This window comes from Podarcis erhardii, assembly GCF_964252035.2.
Source record: "Podarcis erhardii genome assembly, chromosome: 7".
Taxonomy (NCBI): Eukaryota; Metazoa; Chordata; class Lepidosauria; order Squamata; family Lacertidae; genus Podarcis; species Podarcis erhardii.
In genome coordinates, this window is record NC_138511.1 from 44,666,582 (window position 1) to 44,688,884 (window position 22,303).

The following is a 22,303-nucleotide window of genomic DNA, read 5'->3' on the forward strand; positions in this document are numbered from 1 at the left end:
GCCATTTGCCACTGCAGCTGCTACCTTTTCTGCTCCAGCTCTGCTTCAGCAATGGAGAGCCTTTCGTTGAGAACCCGGAGCTCTGCCTCCAGCCGGCGGCCAGCCTGTGTCTGATGTGTGAGCTCTGTGAGCCGCTCACTCAGCTGCTCCTGGGCATTGTGCAGGCTGCTCTGGGCCAGCAGCACCTGCTCTTCCTGCTGCACCAGCTCCTGGGCTGTGGGGTGGAGGGAGAGTCTGAGATGCTGGCAGGAGCCCCAAAGGGGAGCAGAAGAAACCAGCAGGTGGGCTGGCTGAAGCATCCCACAAGGCTCTGGGGAGGTGGGAGAGGGGATGGGTCCTCGGCTTGCTTCTCACTCCCACCTTTGCCGCTTTGCTCCAACTGTTGCCATTGCCCAGTAATCTAGTCTCAATGTTACCGACGGGAATTTCTGGCCTCCAGCCTCATATGTCCTGGCCCCACTCACCAGTTTTCTGGTGCTGCTCCTGGCTCTCGTGCAAGCTCCGCCGCAGGGCCTGTGCCTCGGCGCACAATGTGGCACACTCTGCTCTGCTGTGCTCCAGCTCCCGCTGGGCCTTCTGCAGGCTGGCCTCCAGGTGATGGGCACGGGCACGCTGCTGCTCCACTTCCTGCCCCTTCTCCTGCAGGGTGCTGCAGGCGTGCACCATCTCCGCCTGGGACTTCCGCAGGATTGCATCTCGCTTCTGGATGGCCTGTGGGAGGGAGGGAGTGCAGAGAGGGAGTCAGCCACAGACAAGGACCCACACACCCCAGCAAGCCTCCCAGCAAAGGCAGGCAGAGGTGCTCACCTGCTCCCTTTGAGCAACCAGCTTGCGGCTTTGCTTGAGCTCCATCTGCAGCTGCTGGACCTGCTGCTGCTGCTTGTCCCTCTCAGCTGCTGCCTCCTCATACAGGCTTTGCAAGTTCAGCTCCAGGTGAGCCAAGTCTGGAAAAAAAGGTGGCCTCTTGCTCAACACTAGCTGAGCCCAGCCCGACGTCTGCTCAGGCAGTGGGACCTGGCCTACGTCCTTGCTACTTCCACTCATTCCTACCGTTCAGAGCGCTGCTCTTCTGCTCAGTGACCCTCACCAGCTCCAGTTTTAAATCCTGCACCAGGCCCTGGTACTCCTCAGCCTGCCGCTGGTGCTTAGAGCTCTCCTCTTCCTCTTTCAGCAGCTTCTGCTCAGAACAAAGAGAACCGCGACTCAGCCTGGAGCCCTACATCTCCAGGGCTCCCCCCAGCACCCCCCAACAAGTGTTGTGGCCCGAGAGCAGGGCCTACCTGCCTGAGGGTCTCTGCAGCGACTATCTGGCTTTCATAGCTGCCGTTGGAGCAGCTGTGAGTTGCTTTGTAAGAAGCGAAGTCCCTGTGCAACCGGGCCAGCGCCGCCTCTTGGTCTAGGAGCTGAAGAGCACACAGCAGTCAGTCAGACGTGGCTCCCTCTTCCGCTGCCCGTGGGGTTGGGGGCCGAGGCCAGGCTCACCTGGACACGGTTGGCTGCCAACTGCTCCTGCAGCGCCTGGATGGTCTCTTCAGAATGACAGGCGAGCTGCCGGCTCTGGGCCAGCTCCACCTGGGTGTCGCGCAACTCCCGCATCAGCTGCTCAGCGGTGTCTTCCGCCCTGCTGGCCTGCCAGCATTTGCCCTTCAGCTCCTCCTGCAGGATCTGCTGCTCCGCTTGCAACCTATAGAGGGCCTCGTCCTTTTCCTTGGCCTGCGGCAACAGGGCAAGCGCAGCTTAGGGCCAGGAAAGCAGCCAGGCCCCCATTGCCACCGCCTTCCCCTCTGAACCGGGGCCCCTACCTGACAGGCGGCCTCCTCCTCCAGGCGCTGCAACTGGCACTCCAGCTCCCCAGCTCTGCTCAGTGAGGCCTGGAACTTCTTCTTGTAGAGCTCCAGGCTGCCCTCCAGGAGGGTGCTGCTGCTCTCCACCTGACCCAGCTGCTCGTGCAGGTGCCGCTCTCGCTCGCTCTGGCAGGACAGCTCCCGCTCCTGCTTCTGGGTCACTTCCTCGTAGTAAAGGAGCTGCGGGGGGAAAGGGAGGCAGGCAACTCTGGGTGGGAGGGTAGGAGTGGGGTGTGGGGTGCAGCCAGCTGGCTGGACTCACCTGTTCCTTGAGGACCTGGCACTGCTGAAGCAGCATCTCCAGGTCCAGCGTCTGCTTCTCGATCCGGCACTCGCGGGACTGCAGCTTGCTGAGGTTCTCCTGGTTGCGCCCCTTGCAGATATCCAGCTCCTGCTGCAGGCGCTGCAGCTTGTCTTGCAGCTGGTCCATGTTGGCCTGGTGGTCCTGCCGGGCAGAGAGCTGTTCACCCCGCAGCTGCTCCAGGGCGGCGGCCTTGCTCTGGCTCTGCAAACAGCACAGCCGGGGGGGGGGGGGTTGTCATGTGAGTAAGAGGAGGGGTGCCTTGGAGCTTGGTCTCCTCTCTTCCCCACACAGCAAGGAATGGATCTGGCCCCAAATTGGCTCCTTCCCCCTGCAGTCAGGGGTTCTGGGTGTGCACCTGGAGGAGAGGCAGCCCACAAGGATGCAGGGAGGCTGAAGACCGTTGAAGGGAAGGGACTCAAACTTTAGGGGGTGGCAAGAAACTGAGATCAGCTGGTAGGGAAATGGGGGCCTAACTGAGTTTGCAACCACTCCCCGCCCCCACCCCCCGCCAGAGGGCACGGACCTTGCTGAGGGAGGACTCCTTCTCGTGCTGGAGCTGGCAGATGAGCCGAGTCTGCTCCACTATTGCCTTCTCCTGCTCAGTGCAAGAGTCTTGCAGGCTTCTCAGCTCATCCTGCAGGTGGTGGAGCTGCCCCCTGAGGTGGTTCACTTCGGCCTCTTTACCTGCAAGCTGGCAGTGCCAGGGGACAGATGAGCATCCTCAGGAGGCTGCTGGGCAATCCACACATTCAGACCATCTCATCCTGCCCCTTCTCTCCCTCCCCTGGCCTGGCTCTTTTCCTCTGCGCTATGTGAGGCAAAGCCCTCCGGACCCTCATGCACTACGACCCCAACTGCTGCTTGTCAAGATAGATCCTGAGCTGCCGACTTATAGTCAATCCAGCTTCTGGAACAGATGAGAGCCCAGAGAACTTCACTGTGCATTGCCCTGCAATTTGCCTGCTTGTTTTCAAACAACCTGCTGAGGACACACAAGCACCTCCTGTGACCTGCCCTTTGGTGATTCATCCTCTGCGGGGGGACAGTCTGCTGTCCTTGGGACTCTTCCCCTGCTCAGGGAACACTGGGGAGGGATGGAGGGGGGCCTGGCTGCTGGTCACCTTGGGAGCTCCACCCTTTGTGGGCTACTTTTTCAAGACTGCGACAAGGAGGCTCTCCGTCCCCAAAATGTCACCTCATCCTTCCCTTTCACCCGCTCCTCCTCAGCTGCTTTCAGACATCCCTGAAGTTTCACAATCGTCTGGTCACGGAGATCAACCTAGGGGAAGAAGGGCCTGACTAAGAACTGGCAGCTTGAGGGGGGGATTCCAGAGACAATGCCTAGAACTTGGAACCTTCCTTGGGTGCTGCTGCAGCAACCTTCTCCCTCTGGCAGAAAGAGCAGCAGGAGGCTGCTGGGCCAGGAAGAGTCTTGCCTGGGAGGCCTGCAGCAGCTAGCCAGCCTACCTCTCGCTTGGAGGCTTCCTGCTGCTCCACCAGCGCTGCCATGCTCTGGGCCAGTTGTTGGTGCACTGCGTGGGCGTCAGACAGCCGCTCCTGGCATCGGGAGAGCTCGTCCTGTGCTGCTTGGAAGTCAGCCTCCTTCCGCTCCGCCCGCTCTTCGCTCTGCTGCAGCTGCATCCAAGGCCAGGCAAAGCACCACATGAGAGGATGTGGAGGGAAGGAGGCCGCAGAGAGGCGCACCAGGGGGAGGTCCCGCCACACACAGAAGTCCCAGTTTAGAGGTGGGGGCAAGAAACTGGGGCAAGCTGGGCTGGGATTTGGAACAGAGTCTCTCTGGGCTTGGAGTGAGAGAGGAGCAGGAGGAGGAAGAGGAAGGCTCACCTGAGTCTGGCAGGTAGAAAACTGCTCTTGCAAGGAAGCCAGCTGCTCCTTGGTCTTCTGGGCCTGGCAAGAAAGAGAGAGAAGGGCTGAGCAGAGGCCTCAACCCCCTGAGCACTTGGCAGGGACTTTGAGCTTCAATTGCCCAGCCATCTCCCTCCAGTGTGCCTCTTGCTCATACACAACCTTCTGCAGGGCACTTAGCTCCTGGTCTGTCTGTCTGCAGCTCCTCCTGTCTGCAGAGGATGTGGGAGGTGTGCTGCTGTGTGCTCAGCATCTCCTTCTGCTGACCCACCTGGTCCCAGGAAAAAGGGCAAGGCCAAAAAAACATCCTTAGCTCCTGAGTGGGTGGGTTTCTCTGGCCCCTCCCAATTCACACTGGGCTGTACCTCACTCTGCAGCATCCTCAGCTGGTGACGTGCCAAGGACTCTTTCTGCTGAAGGTCCTGGATCTCCTCCTCCCTGCTGCGGACTCTGGACTCGGAGGCAGCCTGGGAAGCCCGAGAGGCTGCCAAATTTCCCTGCAGCTGGTGGATAATGTCCTTGTACTGCTGCACCTGCCATGGCAACAGCGTTTTAAACAAGGTAAGCACAGAAAAACCCTGCAAAGAGGCTTTGCTGCTCGGTTAACCCCAGAATTGCCCCTCCTCCAAAAAGTAGCAGTGGCAAAGGATTTGAGACCTGCCGTTCCCGCCCCCCACACCATATCAGTTTTTAGATGAAGGTTTTGGAGGGTATTTGGGAATTACTGAGCCTTTTGTTTGTTTGTTTGTTTGTTTGTTTAACAGGCATTGCTTTTATTGATTTCCTGGCTTTAAAATTATTTAATGGGTTATTATTGTTTGCTAATAAGGTCAGAAGGGTCCTGCTGGATCAGCCCCACTAAAAAGCTACCTTATACAGTGGTACCTCAGGTTACAAACTTAATTCGTTCCAGAGGTCCGTTCTTAACCTGAAACCGTTCTTAACTTGAGGTGCGCTTTCGCTAATGGGGCCTCCCGCGTTGTGATTTCCGTTCTCATCCTGGGGCAAAGTTCGCAACCCAAGGTAACTACTTCCAGGTTAGCGAAGTTTTTTGTTTTTTTTAATGAAGTTATGGTGAGGTTTAATAAGTTAACTGTTTATATTTTCAGGTTAGCGAAGTTTGTAACCCGAAGTGTTTGTAACCCAAAGCATTTGTAACCCGAGGGACCATTGTAATGAGTAAGGTCAATGGTCCATCTAGCTCAAGATTGACACAGACTGGCAGCAACCAGTAGGAAATCTCTCCCGGTTCCACCTAGTGATTCCACCAGGAATTGAACCTGTGTCACCCGAGCATACAAAAGCATATGGCCTTGCCCAGCCCAGCCCCATCTGGTCCTCAGTGGCCAACCAGATGCCCCCAAAGGGAAGCCCACAAGCAGGGCGAGAATACATTAGCTTCACTCCTCACTTGTGATTCCCAGCAACTGGGATCCAGAAGTTTTACTAATTCTGAGGCCAGAATACAGCCATCTTTGTCCTTCCTAGAGTGTGTATCTGAAGACAACAGTTTCCCTCTGGATCTTTCCCTTCCACCAGGTTTCGGTTTTGCCCACAATATCTATGCTCGCCTCTAAGACAAAGAGCTCCAACTTATCCATCTTGTCTCAGAAGCTTCTAGCATTACATCGTTATCACTGGGAGCCTCTGGGAGGAACCCAGGGATGGAAGCATTTAAAAGAAATCAAAAGAGCCCAAATGCCCAGAGACTGCAGGGAAGAGAAGGGCATGTGGTCCTCTTGGGACAAACCTCCTTCCCTCAAGCACCTTGGACTAGGGCCAGGAGAGGGGCACAAGGTACCTGCTGCTCTGCTGCTTGGCTATCAGCTGCTGCTCTTGCCAGCTTCGCCATTTGCTGCTTTTGCTGCCAGATCTGGAAGACAAATTGGGCACCTGTGGCTCTTTCGTGGCAGCCATGGCCTGAAAGCGAGCATCTAGCTCAGGGGATCCTCAGGCAGGCCAGCCAGTCATGAGGGTTTTCAGACAGGGAAAGCAAGGTGTGAATGCCAGAAGCCATCAATGGGCTCCCAGGAGGTCTTTCCAAGCCTTCCGTCCTGCTCACTTGGCTCTCTGTTCTCTCTAGCACCAGGCCTGCCTCCTCCACTAGGGCTTGCTACATTTCCAACTCTTGCACAGCCTGCCTGCGTTCAGATGCCTGTGGGCAAGGAGCGTAGGCTTGGGTGAGGCCCCCAGCATGGCTCTGTGGGATGGGATGGCAGCTCACAGGGGGTGGCAATAAAACAAGCTCTGTGGCTCCCACTGCCTGCCACTCTACCAGGTTTCTGCCTGCCCCCAAGTCCTTCATTCTTGGGATGGGGGGGACTCCCATGCACCCCCCTGTCCAGGTGGTCCAGCACTCTATACCTGCTCCCTGGTTCCCTGCAGGTCCTCCTGCTGCTCCTGGACTTGGATCTCCAGCTGGCAGATGAGGCCTTCCTGTTCGGTCATTTGCTGCTGGAGGGCACTGTGGGTCTCCTGGAGTCTGTGCAGTGCCTCGCTCTGCTCCGCAGCCTGGAAGGGAACACAGTGGCATGAGGGCCTCCTCCCACTCCCTCTGGGTCTTTGGCAGGGCTAGGAGCTCCCTGCCTCAGCCCTGAACCTGACTACTTCACTGGGCAAACCTGGCACCCTTCCAGGTCAATGCAGGACTGCCTCTTCAAACAGAAATTGGACTCAGATGTGGAGGGGTTAGAGGAGAAAGGGGCGTCCACGTGCAGAACACCCTCTGCAGGGAACGTTGCCTGGGGCCACATCTGATGTCTTTCTGGTGCCAAGCAGAGACCTTTTAAAAAAAATTAGCCCAGCACACCATCAAGCTGGTCTCAACCTAGCATTTAAAAAAATGATGTTATTGTTTCTGTTCTGAAGAGCCACCTCCTCACTCATGAAGTGCTGGGAACTCTGACTGCGTATCTCAGTGCAATATTCAAATGAAGGTCAGTGAGAGGCAACCCCACTGGAAAGGAGCACAGACCTCTTGATGGGGATGCTTCCTCGCCTTAATTGGGAGCATCAATGAGGAAGCAGGGAAGGTACTCCCAGCCCACGCAGCCCACAGTCACTCTTGCATTCACACACATGCCTCTCGGGGGCAGTTCTCATGACCTACAGGTAGAGGAGGCTTGGGTCAGCCATGAACTCCTGTGCAAAATGAATGCAGGCATTCTGGAGGAAGGGCGAGGAGGCCATAGGGGCCGAGAAGGCAGGGATGATGGCAATCTCCTGGGCAAAGGCCAGAAATGCAGATGGAGGCAACCCACTTTCAGCGGTCAGAGGACCACCTGTCCTGGCAGAAGCCTCTTGGTCTGCCAGGGAGGTGGCTAGAACAGATGCAATCCAAAGAGCCTTTAGAGGAAATGGACCTGTGTTGTGGCTCTTGGAAGCACTAACCTTCTTTGCCAGATGCAAGACAGGCCGACCACTTTCCACCGGGGCCCTCCCTGCTCCTCTGCCACTCCAGAAGCAGAGGAGGAAGCTGCCTTGGCTCCCCTTTTGTGGCCCTCCTGCTCTCTTTGCTCAGCCACCAAAGAAGAAGTTGTCGGCAGTGAGGTTTTAATCCCTTCCTCCTTGCCAGCTGCAGGCCCAGCAGAGGATCAATAGTGTTTAGACAGCCAAGGAGATCCCTTTCCCTCCTAAAGCACCCGATCAATAGCAGCCTTTCCCCTCCTTTTCCCCTCCCTCTACGCACGAAAGAACAAGCGTCAAAGAACCGGCACCTTTGGGCTGATTGGGATGCCCAAAGGCAAGGAGTGGTTGCTGGCCATATGCGCCCACTGGGAATCACAGCACAAGTCCTGGCTGCTTCAGACCCAGCGGGTCCAAAGAGACATGAGGTCTCATTTCTGGGCCAGATCCTGAGTCCAGAGTGCTCCTGAGAGCTGCAAGAGTTACTTCATTTTCTGGACTTTTCTGAACTGCAGCATGTGGGATGGGTAGCTAAGCCTACTCAGGAAGAGGCAGAACAACATCCTCCTCATCACGTCCTTCCACAGGGAGGGCTCCAAGCTCCAGGCATCTTATTCCCTGGTTCTCATGCTTTGTATGGCTGGACCAGACCAAGGTAAAGGACAGGCAATGTTGTGTGAGGCTGCTGTGTCACCTGGGAGCACTGCCACTGCACCTTGTGGAGAAGCGAGAGGCTCGTCCCACCCACCCCCCTTGCTGTGGAGCGACTCAGGCAGCGGCAAGAAGCCACCGAGGAAATCCCGCCTCCCTTTAATTGCTGCCTTCATGTTATTCTTTTCAAGGCTGTGTTAATTGAAATTAAACAGCTGCCACGTTCTGGCTGGGACAAAAGCTGTCTCTGCTCTGCTCCTTCGTGATTTAATGAAGACTGACACGCGGTGAGAAAACAACAACGGCTCACATCTTCCCAGATGCCAACAAAGCGTGGGGAGGGAGCAGGGGGCCGGCCCTCCCCACCCCAAAGAACCACATCCCTCGGTTGGAACCGCACCTCCAGGGCACAGACCACATTGCCTCTGAGTTCTTAACACACCACCAGCCTTAAGGAAAGACGTGGGTGTATCAGGTGGCAACTGCCAGGTGCCCTGTGCTTGCCATGCCAGGCACAGCCCTGTGAACTTCATCCTCAGGTGTGCTGCTGCTGGCTTGTGCCATCGCTCCCTGGCGTGTCCTCTTGGGAGGATGGAGCCTGTGTGGTTCACTCATTGCCTGACCTTGAGTGCTCTTCACATCCCCAGTCAACCCCAATCTGGGCCTCTTCTTTTCTACTAGAAGGGGTTCCCCTGTTGGCACTTAGCCAGCATATTGGGCAAGTGGGGTGGTGTCTAACCTAGGCAAGAGGGAGTCCCCTGACTTGGCCTTGGTCTGAGAGGTTGCTGCTGCTCTGTTTGGTCTGGGCAGTCCCACCCTGAGTTGTTGGCTCGGTGGGCCCCGCTTGGCACCGCAGGGGCACAGGGAGCACTTTCATGTCTGCCATGGGCAACTGTTGCTTCTGGGCCAAAGCACACAAGGAAGGCCTTCAAGGGCCTGCTTACAGGATCACAACTTGCTGAAGGGTGAGGAAAGTGTACTTCTGTCTGCTTGGGGATTTCACCATTGTGTGGAAAGAGATAGATCAGGGGTCAGCAACCTAAGGCCCATGGGCCACAAGCGGCCCATGGGGATCATTTAACCAGCCCACGGACCCCCGCTGCCTGCTCGGTCGGCTCCCATGCACCGCGCTGAACTGGCACGGAGCAGAGTGGGGACCGCCTTCCGCGATGCTGGCCAGCTTCCCATTGGCTGCAGGAAGCTCCTGCAGCCAATGGGAAGCTGCACACACCTCCTCCGCACTGGAAGGAGCACCAGAAATAGTGTTTGCATGTGCGTGAACACTCTGGCCCACTGAGGCATCTGCGGGACTGTGAACCGGCCCAAGCCACAAAACTTTGCCGATCCCTGAGACAGATGAAAAGAGAAGCCCAGGACAAGGGTGTGGGGCACCTGGCTGGCTGGTTAGATGGTGGGCTGATCCCACCCGGGACCTTGTGTGCTTCCCGTGTCAGAGGCTGTATGAAGCCTCTGAATACCACTTACAGGGGAACCCAGGCAGGCAGAATGCTGTTGACCTCAGGTGTACATCCCTCACAGGGCATCTGGCTGGCCACTATTAAGAACAGGAGGCCTCCATTGGTCTGATCCAGCAGCCAAGCTCCTCTTAAACCTGGGTCTCAACAACAGACTTGGATCCTGAGCCTTTGCTACTCCTCTCGTCTTCAAAAATGGAAAGGAGAACCCCCTTCCTCCCCTCTCCCCCACAAACGGGCCTGACAGGCACAGCACTGTTCAGCACAGCAAAATATGCAAAATGACGCATGAGCACAGACCTCATTAACACCCGCCTCCAACATCATTAAGATGTTTCCAAGAAAATTAATTGAGAGACTCATTAAAAATAAATTAAGAAAAATGTGTTGCAGAGCGCTTGCTCTGAGCTCGTAAATCACAGCTCGAAGCTCCGGGCTGCTGTGCAGACAATTAACGCCGGCCAATTTGTTTTACCCTGACTGCGAAAATTAGAAAGCAGACGTGGAGATTAGATTAGGGGTGTCTGTCGAGCGGAACTCAGAGTGCATATTTTAGGATACAAAATGGAAATTAGGAAAACAACAAAGGCCGGCCAGATTTTAGTCCATCTGAGGGGCTGATGGGCAGAGATGGGGAAGGGCAGCAAGAATCAGGCTTGGCTGGTGGAGAGCAACCCCCCCCCCCAAGATGGTAGCTATCAGGGGCTGATTTGAGCAGAGATACCAGCTGCCCACCACACAGCATGGAGGGAAGGGGGTTCCCAGCCGTTTGGGCTGCAACACATGTTCCAATTCCCCCAGCAACATGAACAGAAAGAGACTCTGTCCTGCACTCAGGCCCCTCCCAGCTCTCCTGAAGTCAGTTACTGGAAGATCTGTAAAACAAGTCTCAGAGGTCTCCAACCCCAAAGACTGCTTGATGCAGGAAGCGGGAGACCAGCCCTGGTACAGCAACTCCCATGCAGTCTAGAGCAATACATGATCCTCTGGGCACCCCATGGGCCTTGGGATGGCACACCATGAAGTTGTTGGCTGACTTGGTACGCAAGTCAGAGAAGAAGGAAGGGAGGCAACTTGTCCTTAAACTCAGTTCTACACTCTGGCCCTTGGCCATAGCCCTTGCACAGGCTAGAGGAGGCATTTTCCTGCCCATCTCGGGACTGCAGCCTGACCTGAGGCTTTCGGAGGCTCTTGCAAAGTTTAAAGAATTCAGGAAGCATCAGCACAAGGAGGAGCAAGCTGCTTGTGCCAGGGAGAGGCTTGATCGAGTGCCAAGGAAGACAGAATGGCCCTCTCACCCACCCCAACCCAGGATTGGCAGCCACCCCCAAGTACCCAAAGCAAGAAGAAGAGAAGAGTGGATGTTGAAGTCAGTTCTGTACTTCAAAAGTCAGGCAGCTGCCAGAGAGGCAGGCAGAGTGTTAGAGAAGGACAATGCAAAAGGAAGAAAATGGCAGAAGAGTTTCCACTGAAGGAGTATTTGAAGAGGTGACAAAAAGGAATTAGAACGAATTATCTAATTAAGCATACACTTCGCAACAGATCACTGGGGTCAGGTGGCATCAACCCAAAAGGCGAATGGGACTGGAAGACAGCCAAACACAGAACCCATTTTTCTTTTTTTAACAAAAGAAAACTGAGAAGGAATCCAGAAAGTCCAAGGCAAACATCTAGACAACAGAATTAAGCCGGGTGAGATTTCATCCTGTGGTGAAAGTCTTGCTCCATCTTAATGCACCAAGAGAAGAGGTGGACGGGAGGAATGAGCAGGTAGCATTTCCTAAGGAAAGAGTCAGCAGTGTCATTTCAGAGAAGCCCTGAGCACAGATCTCAGCGCCCTCCTGCCTTACACTGAGGACCACCATGGCTGGCCCAGAGTGCTGGGAGCTTAGCACTGAAGGGCCAAAGAACTGCTATTTATTACTAAATCCAATACTAAGGGGTGCTTGAGACTCAGGCCACTGGGGGTGGGGTGGGGGGAAAGGAATGAAGTAAGATTAGAAAGAAGTTTAAGCGGCTGTGAGCACAACCACAACCACACACCTATACTCCCTCATTGCCTCTGGTACTCTTTGCTCGCTTCTGGCTAGTGTCTGGAGAACATTTTCAGGGCCCAGCTACAGCGGTGGAGGGTGGCAGGAAGCCCTGTGGAGCAAAAAATCTTCCTAGCAAGGCCCCTGTTTGATGCAGCTGGTGATGTAGACATCTCACCCACCCCTGGCCAAGAGTCATAAAAGCAACGGGAACCTGTGTGTAGCTGCCTCCATTTTGGCTGCAGTTAGTAATTAATACAACTCTTGCCTGTCCTTTCCTGCACATTGGCAATGCTGGGGGTGGGAGGATTGGAGTTCCTGAAAAGGACAGCAGGGGTCTCCCTCAGCCTTTGCAAGCTCTGCCTCTGCCGTTCCCCCACACCCCACCGCATCTACTGCATAATTTCAAAATGGCAGCTTTTTGAAAATTCACCTTGATTGCCAGACATGAGAAGTGACTCATCCCGCAGTGACTGTCTGGCAGAGGGATGGGATCAGACAGCAGACAATGAGGGACGGGACGCATTAACAGTGTCTATTACAGAGCCCTCAAAAATACCTTTGTTCTGTCAAAGATCCCATCATTTGCTAGTTGTGTTCCTCTGAAAGCAGGGAATTAAACACACACACAGATTCTGACACACACACCCTCCCAGGGATGCTGTGGGGAGAGGGGGAAAGAGGCAATGCTGCCCCATATCTGTGGATTCTCAAAAGCCAGAAAGAAAAGACGGCAAGTTGCTCCCTGCAAATTCAGCAGCTGACAGGCACAGAATAAAAGGCAGCCATCCGCAGCTCCATTCCCACCTAGAGCAGAGTCTCCTCACCAGAGGCAGAAGACAAAACAGGGCTCGTCCTCTCAGCCACTGGACCTCCTGGTAGAAGCCCAGCACTTGCCTGTCCCGTTGCCCTCCCTCCTTCCCAGGGTTGGGGAGCTTCAAGGAAACCTTGACTGGGGAAGCAGTCAAAACTCACACTTGGCACCTCTGTTTTTGCAGGAAACAGCAGACAGTTCTGAATGCAGGCATGTACACACCTCTGCCATGCCACACTGGCTGCAAGTGCATGGCTTGAGCAGTCACAGCGACACACCCTCTGGCTGGTGCTCAAAGACAGGAGGAGGGAGGGAGGGTGGGGAACTGAGCAACTCCAGCAGTCCAGGCATGGCAAGCCAGATGTGCTCAGTGCCGGACATTTCGACTCCCTCCTTCTGTCAGACTGACTGATGCACCACATAACCCCAGCTCAATGCTTCTGGTGCTGTGAGGACCATGACCATGTGGTGGAAGGCAGGCAGGAAGGCAAAAGAGTAGCTGCTCAAGCACCCTTCCAACCCTGAAGGGCAACTCCATGGCCTCCTAGTGATCAGGCTAGCCCCTACCTGCCTCTCTGAATAACTCCTTTCTTCTCATGCCTTACTGAAAGCAAGCATCAGGGAGAGCTGATACCAGTAGACAAGCTGGCAGCTCTTGGAGCGTCCTTTTCTCACCCCAGCCCTTCACAACCCTTTGCCTCCACAGTACCTCTGAGAGGGCCAAGCTGTATTTGCTCCTCCAGGTAACTGCTTCCGCTTCTGGTGCCGCCAGCCGAGCTGTTGCTCTTTCTGTCTGAAAGAGAAGACCAGACACACAGCTGGTAAAGAGGCTCACATTCCCCTGAGAGCAGCGAGGGCAAGTGAAGCCCCTCAAGAGCCTCCTCTGCCCTTCATGATTCCAGATTTACACACATCACACTTGCTATGACTTTTTTTGTATCCTGTCATTCTGCTAAACAAAAATATCTAAGGTGCCCAGTCGCATCCTGGTTAAAGCCAGGAAGCCATGAAAAGCAGGAGGCGGCGGAGGAGGAGGCAAGAGGAACAAAAGAATGGGAAATGCACCATTGTTGGACTATTAGCAAAATATGTAACTTCTCACTGAAAATCAACCTTGTGGCAAGAGGACTAGGAAGGTAGCCAAAGCAATACCAATTTTGGAAAAAAAGTGGTGAGGAACTTGCAGAGCTGTAAGCCTGACCTCTGTCCCAGGTAAAGTTGGGGGAGCATGGTGAGGCTGGCAATAAAACCATGTGGAAGAACAAGCCTTGCCAAGAAATGGTCAGCATTGCTTGTGCAAAGAGTATACCTGCTTCAAGCACCTTTCAACCACAGCAGCGCACAGCGTACCTGGACTTTCAAAAGGCCTTTGATGAAGTTGCTTACCAAGATGGGTCATGGGGCCGGAGGACAAAATCCTCTTGTTTAGATCATATAGTAATGAGAATGAAAAACAAGAGGAATTTCATGAAGAATGGAATCAAGCCAAAAGTCTCCTCACATATTATATTGGGACTAGAGCTGTGTAACAATTCATAAATGATCTGGAGTCAGTGGTGAAGAACGAAGTCAGCAGGTTTATAACGGGCTGTGAAATCCCAAGAAGCCTGGAAAGTGCTTGACACAAATCCCTCCAACTGATCAGCAGGTGACATTTAGTATAACACAGTGACTCACATCAGGAGAAAAAAAATACATAAATTGTCTACCCCAGAAAGAGTTCTGCAGGCTCCAATGGAAAGCACCACTGAAAAAAAGAAACTCTGGGTGCTGGGCCAGTGAAAATGGTGGCAGGGCTATCAAAGAGAAAGTTTCGTATTGACAGCATAGCATCCATAGGGGGCCAATAACTAGAATATAGCTGGTGGCTCTAGCCACCAATTCCAAAAAGGAAATGTGCAGAGAGGGAAACGAAAAGGATCAGGAAGCTGAAGTGCTTCTCTAGATGAGAAAAGGCAAAAACATTTAGACAAGAAATTCAGTGGGTGGCATTGCAAAATTATGAAAGTAGAGCAATAAATAGAAACTATTATTTCTCTCAAAACACACTTTTGCACTTGGAATATCTACCAAAACTGATTTGGAGAAAAACATGCAAAGAGAAGAGTCAGTTTCACAAGAGACATCATTAAATGTGCAGAACTCTCTTTCTTATCCACCACGTAGAATCACAGAATTGGAAGGGATCCCGAGGGTCATCTAGTCCAACCCCCTGCAATGCAGGAATCTCAGCTAAAGCAACCAGGACAGAGGGTCATCCAACCTCTGCCTAAAAACCTGCAATGAAGGAGAGAACACAACCTCCTAAGGGAGAGCATTCCACCTCTGTGATGGGAAGGCAAGAGCCTGGTTCACAGGCAGCCTCCTCTGACTCTCTCCTGCCTTTGGCCCTGTCCTGCTCCAGGGTCCTGCCTTTGAAAATCTCCCCTCTCTGTAATTAATCAGTGGGTGGGGTAGGGGGGCTCAAAGAGTCATAGGCAGGCTTTGCAACTACTGCTCCCCACCCCAGCACACAAAACTAAAGGGCCTTTGACTGAAGCAGCATTAAAAAACCCAGCCAGGTACTTTATGATACTGAGAAAAATGCCTGAAGGAAGAAACAGCACTTTTGTTCTGCCCCAAGAGGAGACCTGCAGTTGGCAGCTCTGCCTTCCCCTGGATGTGGAGAGGCTGCCTTCCTGCCATGGCTCTATGACTGGATGCTGGGCTCAAGCAGCAGCAAAGGGAACATGTACTGGAATCCCAGCTCATTTTCCCAAGGGGCTTCTCTGGAGGGCTCTGCTTTGTAAGCAGCAGCGGTTCCACTTTGGGCTGTGTACCTGGAAGCACCCAACCACCTGCCTGTCTGGAGTATGACATCAGAGATATGGTGCCCAGCCTGTCTAAGGGCCTGGCAGAGGGGCAGGCCAAACATGGTGGCCATTATGGCGGAGGGCAAGGCATGCAACCACATGGCACTTCTGCTTTTGTTGGTTCCCGCCTTAGCGTGAGTGTTGCCTGCATTGTTCTGTTTTGTGGTGTCGGCCTGCAGCACAATTGGAAGTGGCTTTGACAGTGAACCCAGGAGGGCACAGTGCAGAGCCACCCTCTCTCCTGTCTTGGCATGGCCACCCACTGGCACCCCCTTCTCTCAGTAAAGAGCAGGACAATCCCACCTATCTTCCCTTCAGGTATTCTGGAGGCAGATGTGACAAATGCAATAAAAGAACAGCCCTTCCTGCAATGGAAGAAGAGATCACAATGAGACAAGGAGCAGAAGTTTACCTGTTGTCCAGTCAAACCTACCAGCGCCTTCTCCTTGCCGCTCCTTTGGGCTGTTTCTGTCTCCAAGCACGGACTCCTTTCGCAATCTTTAAGGCAGGACGCCAGTTTCTCAATCTGGTAGGGAAGCAGGTGGCGGATTAGAGGGACCCTCCATCACCCCCAGGCCCCTCCTGTGCCTGTCCCCTAATGCACTCCAGAGAACTCATGGGGGGGGTGAGCTTTGAGGGTTTCCTGTGGGAGGGAGGAAGGAAGGAAAAGCCCAGAGGAATCAGCTACAACCTCAACTGAGAAGGAGCTTTCATTCTGTTCCTCCTCCTCTCAAACGCAACCTTGGCTCTTGTCAGGGGTCAGAGGAGGGGTGAAAGGGAATGTGGGGGTCAGACGGCCAGCTGTGCTGCTGACTGGCATCCTGCCTGATGTTTGCTCACCTCCAACATCTGCTCCAGCTTGTGGGCTCTCAGCACCTCATTCTCACCTTCTGCCTGGGCCAGCTGCCTTCGAAACTCGCTGAACTGTCCAAGATGGAACACACACACAGCGACATACGTTAGTTGCAGGACTATTCCTGTGTAAAGGCTAGTGAAAGGGGAACAGGTGGAAAACTCCACCCACTCTGGCTGGACTCCACTCCATAATATACCAGGCAATGCCACAACTTTTCCCACCTCACCTTGCCTATGACAGTAGGGGACAACCGCAGCTCCCCCACCCCCAGGAGCACGCTTCCAGATATACTTGCGGTGACCATTGTTCTAGCCTTTGAATGTTGATTATACAAACACTGAGGGAAGGAGGCTTTGCTTCAGCCACTGGGCAGTGCCTGGTGTGCACTCTGTGCCCTGTGCTCTCCACATTTCACAGGGGACCACCACCTGGGAAGCCAACAGGCACCTATGATACTGTTCTGCAGATTCCAGCCACAACATAATAGATATGTGGGGACTTTGGAAACCAGAAGATCCATCAGTTGGAAGAGCATATCCGTTAAAAGTCCTCAGGGCAGGAACAGTACCATGCAAGCAGTGCCGGTCACAAAAGGGCCCCCAGGGCATCAAACAAGCAGCTATAAATACAGGCTGACATCCCTAAGCTCAATAATCTTTCCAATGCAGCCTTCTAAACCCAGAGGTGGAGAGGGAGGAGCGCCAGCACCTGAGAACAGCACCCACCTTTCCTTTGCAGAAAGCCAGAGCTGACTTGTCCAGAAAAGGAAAAGGGACAGGAACCATATGCACCTGACTTACTGCAGCCAAAAGCCAGGGGTCAAGACTCTGACACCTCCCCTGCATGATTGAGCATCCGCCGTCTCAGGTCAAACACAAGACAGAGCCTGGGAGCTCCATCAAGCCCTCATCCAGGGGCAGCAGATCCCCCCCCCCCCCGGCAACAAAGGAAAAATATTTAACTCTGCTGCCAGGGGGGAAAGGCAAGTGAGGAACGTGCAATTCAAGCAGCTCCCCTGTGGACACACACCTGCTATAGGGGGCACACTCCAAGCCCAGATCCACTATCCACACTCCAGAGCAGGAGGCCACCCCAGCTGCCAACACCCTCAAGCTTCTGGAGACAAAACCTAAAGGTGCCAATACGTCCCTTGGCCTGGAGGGCAGATCCCAGCCCAGCTTTTTAACGGAGTCCACAAGAGTAGCAGCCATGACTGAGGCTCCTCCAGGGGCATTTCTCTTTCTCCTGCTCCTCCACGCAGATCTATAGGGCGGCACAGCCAGTGGCAGGAAGGAGATGCTGCCAGGGAGGGGGGCACTTGGAAGGCTGGCACCAAGGCTGTCTCCACCAGACAATACCCATTTGGGGAGCCCAGATCCAGGCACCTGACAGTCCGCCCTCTTCATTCTGCCATGGTTTCTCTCTCTTCCAGTCACCTCACTGCAAGCTCAGCAAGGAGGAGGAAGAGGAGATCAATATACCGAACATCTGCTCCATTACAGCAGCCTCAACAAGAGGCTGGCTAGACCCGGCCAAGCAGTAGCGGCGGCGGCGGCAGCTTTTCCCTCCTCTTCCTGCTGCTGCCCTGGCTGGCTTCCCTCTTCTTCTCCTCCTCCTCCTCCTCCTCCTCCTCCTCCTCCTCCTCCCTGGCACTCCCGTACCTGGTTCTGGGATCCCTCCTGCTGCTGCTTGCTGGCCTCCAGCTCTCGCTCCAACTGGAGGACTCGGATGCAGCTCTGTTCCAGCTCTGCCTGTGCCTCTCTCTGCTTGCTCTGCAACTCATAGATCTTCTGCTCCTGAGCATCCAGCTATTGACCCGCCCAGGGAAGAAAGGGAAGAAATTGGGGGGGAGGGGGGAGGAAGAGAGAAATCAATTAGTATTAAAGGGGCTTTAACAAAACAGCATAAAGCACAGACCTTGGGTGGGCAGGTGGGAAAGGGAAGCGCTGCTTGCTTGCCTGCCTGTGGGGATGGGGGGAACCAATATTAGCAGGCCAGGAGTTCTGCCGGGGCCCAAGGAGGGCACAAAGCCAAGACACCTTCCCGTTGCCTCTGTGCAGCCGCCACGTGAGAGAGGGGAGAGAGGGGTCTCAGGTACCTTGTCTGCCAGGCTGTCCCTCTCATCCTGCCCAAGCAGGAGCTGGCTCCGAAGCCTCAGGGTCTCTGCGGCTTGCTGCTCCAGCTGAAAGGGGTTTATACAGGAAGGGAGGGAGGAAGAGAGGATTGCGAATGTCAACCAATAAGCAGGGAGAAGACGACAAGACTCAGGGTATTGATCTGCTAGAGCGGCTTGTGCTGCTGCAGCCCCAAAAGCCTTGGGAAGGGAGGGGGAGATACCCCAGACAGGACAGAGTGGAGGCACAGGCCAAGTGGTGTGAGGAGGAAGCCTGGAGGACCTGGCAATGTGCCAAGTGGGCATCAGCCAATGCTGTGACAGTCCTGCCACTGGAGCTGGTGAGCACTGTGTCCTGGCTTCTGGGGCAGTTGTCTGGAGGAAGCTAGACAAGCTGCAGCAGTGCCAGGCCTAACCCTCTTCATACCTTAGAGCAGCATAGTGGTGGGGCTAATGGTGCTGCTCTGGCCTCTAGAATAAAAAGCTCTTCCTGGTGGCCTCTCCACCCCCAGCCCATGCCAGAGGGCTTGCCAGGTGGTCCCTGAAAGGTGAAAAACACCCAAGAAGGGGCTGGACAGGGTTGCAGAAGTTCAAAGAACTCCAAGCTTGAGTTGCCACGTCAAATGGGCACCCTGAACCTCCCCAGCCTCAGAGGAGTCAGAATCACCCGGGCCCTGTTGTCTTGGGGGGGCGGCTGTGCCAATGGCCAAAGATCTTTAGCTCTAGTTTCAGGTGCTTGGTGGATCTGGATGAGGAGAGGCAGTTCTCAAAGGACCCAGCTGCTGGAGCACAGTAGCTGCCCAGGGAAGAGAAAAAGCCACAGGGTCACTGCCTAGATGCAAACAGAACAAAGGAATTAGCTCCCACCCATTTTGTGACTTTACAAGGGGGAGAGGTCTGTCCATGGCCATGAGCCAAGGTGGCTCAGAGGCCAGGCGGTGAGATGGCTGCAAGGGAGGGCTAGAGCATTCATGTCTTGCTTGTGGGCTTCCCAATGGGGCATCTCACTGGCCACAGTGAGTCACCTGAGCCTCTGGCCTGGTCCGTCTTGCCTGGAAGAGAAACCATCCATTTAATGTCCCTCAGGATTCTCCATCCACAACAGGGGTAGAGTGGTTGGCAGCCTCCAGACCGTCAGGAGCAAGGAAGTTCCCCACCCCCACGGTGGGGCGAAAGGCTGTCTCAGCCATGGCAGTACAGAAGATGCCTCCTCCTGACAAGTAGTCTGGGTCATCTCTCTCTCTCCCCCCTTGTCCCCAGCTCCCCACACATGCGTCCATTCTCCTGCTGTAAAGAAGGTGGCAGCATCTTTGGGGCGAATCCCCATCCTATTTAAGCGGAATCAACTCTGCTATTTCTTTTCTTTTCCTTTCTGTTCTGTACAGAAGCAATTACTTTCATGTCATTTCTGGAGACATTTGCAGGGAAAGCAAGAGCCAGATTATCCGCCCCACCCCCATCCCCAATGGCTTCTGCAGTGGAGGCGAAATATTAAATTAAATGAGGTGTCTATGAAGCTGCTGCGGTTTCAGGTCAAAGACGCCACAGAAAGCCGTGTGCTCTGCTCTGCGCCTGTATGCAAATGGCTGCATTAAAACCGCGGATGTCAACTTGCAACACGTCTCTTCTGCTCCTGGATGATCAAAGCTGATTGCTGAGGCAATTACTGCAAAAGAAAAGAAAATCATGGCCCTACCGCTCCTCCCTCGGCTCTGAGAGTTTAATTGTTTAGCCAAGCTGAAACCGTACCCCCGGCTCCCTTGTGCACATGGCTGCTCCTTGCCTTGCAAGGTACGCATGCACACCCTCCTTCCTTCCAAGCTCTGCACACAGGGCCAGTCGGCAGCAGCAGCCACAATGCAGAAACGTGGATCCCAGTGGTGACAAGCAGGCTGAGGGGAGATGCTGCCAGTTTGCTCCACCAGGACCTTGCCTTCTTTGTTCATCAGCCCATGTGCACACACAAACCTGGGGGGCCTTGGAGAACCCCCAGTGAGCAGAGAGCCAGCACCTTCCCCAGCTGGAGGAGGTTGCCAGGCTGGCAAAGAGGAGCACCTTCCATGTGCCAAAGGAGTGGGGAGAACATCAGCCCTGCCTCCTCACCCTCTCTCTGCCACGTGGCAAAGATCAGGCAGATCCTGCCTTTGCCTCTCCCTCCTCTCTACTCCTTGGCCTGATCCTTGGCCACTCCTATTCTAGCTGTCCGCTTCCAACCTTCTCCTTTCTCTGGATCTCTTTTGCCACATATACATGCAGAGAGAAAGCACAACAATGGCTTCCTAACGGGTCAAGAAGAGCTGGGTGGCTCTGCTTTACAGGTTCAGTAGGCAGAGGCCAGCTGGGTTGGGTGTAGCAGGTTGCACTCAGTCTGGGGGGAAAGCAGCAGTGGTAATGCCCACAAACAAGCACATACATTCCCCACCCCTCTGCACAAAGGATGCCTCAGGAGAGACCAGGGCTTCCTTTCCCTCCTTTAAGCCTGAAATATTAGCCGTTTTCTCAGACAGAAAAATCTGTTCCCTTTGTGGGTGGGGAGGGGAGCTGGCTTTGTGGACACCTCCCTGCCTCTCTCCACATTGTCGCTGAAAGGAAAATGGCCGGCGTGTGAGTTGTACAGGGAAACGGTGCTGCATGGCTCCCCCGCCTGCTTTTCCTGGCACTTCCATTCACAACTCTGGCTCAGTCTCCGAGTCCTTTGTTCAGGAAACGGCAAAGCCCTGGCTGTTTCCCTCTGAATGGCAGTTAACTTTGTCCAGTTCAGTGTTTTCTGATTGTTCGTGCTGCCTAGAGAAGCTTTGATTAAACCTCTTAATTTTTCGGCTAAGTTTTCTCTTGTAACAGGGCAAGCCCTTGACCTGGGAGCAGAGAAGAGTGGTCAAAAGAAAAATAACAAGCCAAGGAGAGGGGAGGAGCAGGAGTAGCAGACACAAAGGGACAGAAGGCTGAGCGAGGAGCTGCTGAGTCCCCAGGCCAAACATCTTGCCCCTAGGGGTTGCCAGGGCTGCTTCTCCCTCCTCCTTCACCACTCACACACCAGAATGTTTCCTGCAAGGAGAGCTTGGCACCAGCAGGAGCGCACCACACACAGCACTCACATTGAGGGTCTGGGAGTGTGTGGAGTGTGTGTGTGTGTGCTTATTCTGCTCTACCCACTCAGAAGGGAGGAGTCATTGCCTTGGAAGGGACATGCCAATAGTGACCACAAAAACCACTCCTGCCTGGAAGCCATCCTCCTGCTTCCTCTGTGGTGGGGGTGGGGGCTGAGATTCCATCCTACCAGGGACCTGGATGCCTGGGGCTTTTCCTGATCCATCCTTGCAGATCAGAGAGTTTTCTGCACCCAACGAGCCTCCTCTTTGGCCTGAGCTGCCAAGAAGTCTCCTTTGCCTGCATCTGTCTTGAGAAAAACGTATCACCAGCACTACCTCTCCCAGCAAGCAGCTGACCATGGGGCATTAATCACCCAGGAAGGCCACGGGTGGGGAACCTGTAGCCCACTAGATGTTGTTGGACTTCAACTTCCATTGCCTCAGCTGGCTTGATGATGATGGGAGTTCTCTCACTGATGCTTTGCTACCTGGTAGAATCCTTCTGATCCACCTTTAATGCTTTGTGAATTATTGTCCAAGTGTATACAAAGGACATTCATTGTATTTTTCTTTTCTGTACTGTGTTACACCTCGTTCCCTCCCCAGTTTCACCCCTATCCCACTCAGAGAATGTTGAGAGGTTTTTGGCTCTGTCCAAACAATGTTTACACAGAGGAAAGTCCAACTGATACAATGTGAATTGTATCTGGTCAGTATATGGATGATTACAGCCTAAACCAGCGGTTCTCAACCTGTGGGTCCCCAGATGTTGTTGGACTACAACTCCCATCATCCCTGAGCTCTGGCCTTGCTAGCTTGGGATGATGGGAGTTGTAGTTCAACAACATCTGGGGACCCACAGGTTGAGAAAGGCTGGAAACCACGGGTAGGCAAATTCAGGCCCGGGGGCCAGATCCGGCCCAATCACCTTCTAAATCCAACCCACGGGTGGTCTGGGAATCATAATTTTTACATGAGTAGAATGTGTGCTTTTATTTAAA

At 54.2% G+C, this 22,303-nt stretch overlaps 1 protein-coding gene across 7 annotated transcripts in view; it reads right to left on the reverse strand.

The window, feature by feature from the left end:
* PMFBP1 (polyamine modulated factor 1 binding protein 1) overlaps positions 1-22,303 on the reverse strand; it is an 84,242-nt gene that overhangs the window by 6,479 nt on the left and 55,460 nt on the right. For 4 of the 7 annotated variants that reach the window (XM_081871765.1, XM_081871764.1, XM_081871769.1 and 1 more), the window contains 20 exons: positions 18,199-18,282; positions 17,762-17,908; positions 16,085-16,168; positions 15,678-15,770; positions 13,102-13,185; positions 6,379-6,525; positions 5,816-5,887; positions 4,380-4,547; positions 3,994-4,056; positions 3,616-3,783; positions 3,344-3,427; positions 2,672-2,839; positions 2,107-2,349; positions 1,803-2,024; positions 1,483-1,713; positions 1,281-1,403; positions 1,051-1,177; positions 808-944; positions 465-711; positions 25-214 (listed from right to left, as the gene is read on the reverse strand). In XM_081871765.1, the coding sequence (XP_081727891.1) occupies positions 25-214; positions 465-711; positions 808-944; positions 1,051-1,177; positions 1,281-1,403; positions 1,483-1,713; positions 1,803-2,024; positions 2,107-2,349; positions 2,672-2,839; positions 3,344-3,427; positions 3,616-3,783; positions 3,994-4,056; positions 4,380-4,547; positions 5,816-5,887; positions 6,379-6,525; positions 13,102-13,185; positions 15,678-15,770; positions 16,085-16,168; positions 17,762-17,908; positions 18,199-18,282 (2,882 nt within the window). The remainder of the gene's footprint in view (positions 1-24; positions 215-464; positions 712-807; positions 945-1,050; positions 1,178-1,280; positions 1,404-1,482; positions 1,714-1,802; positions 2,025-2,106; positions 2,350-2,671; positions 2,840-3,343; positions 3,428-3,615; positions 3,784-3,993; positions 4,057-4,379; positions 4,548-5,815; positions 5,888-6,378; positions 6,526-13,101; positions 13,186-15,677; positions 15,771-16,084; positions 16,169-17,761; positions 17,909-18,198; positions 18,283-22,303) is intronic. The other 3 variants (XM_081871768.1, XM_081871767.1, XM_081871766.1) reach the window with 3 other exon arrangements.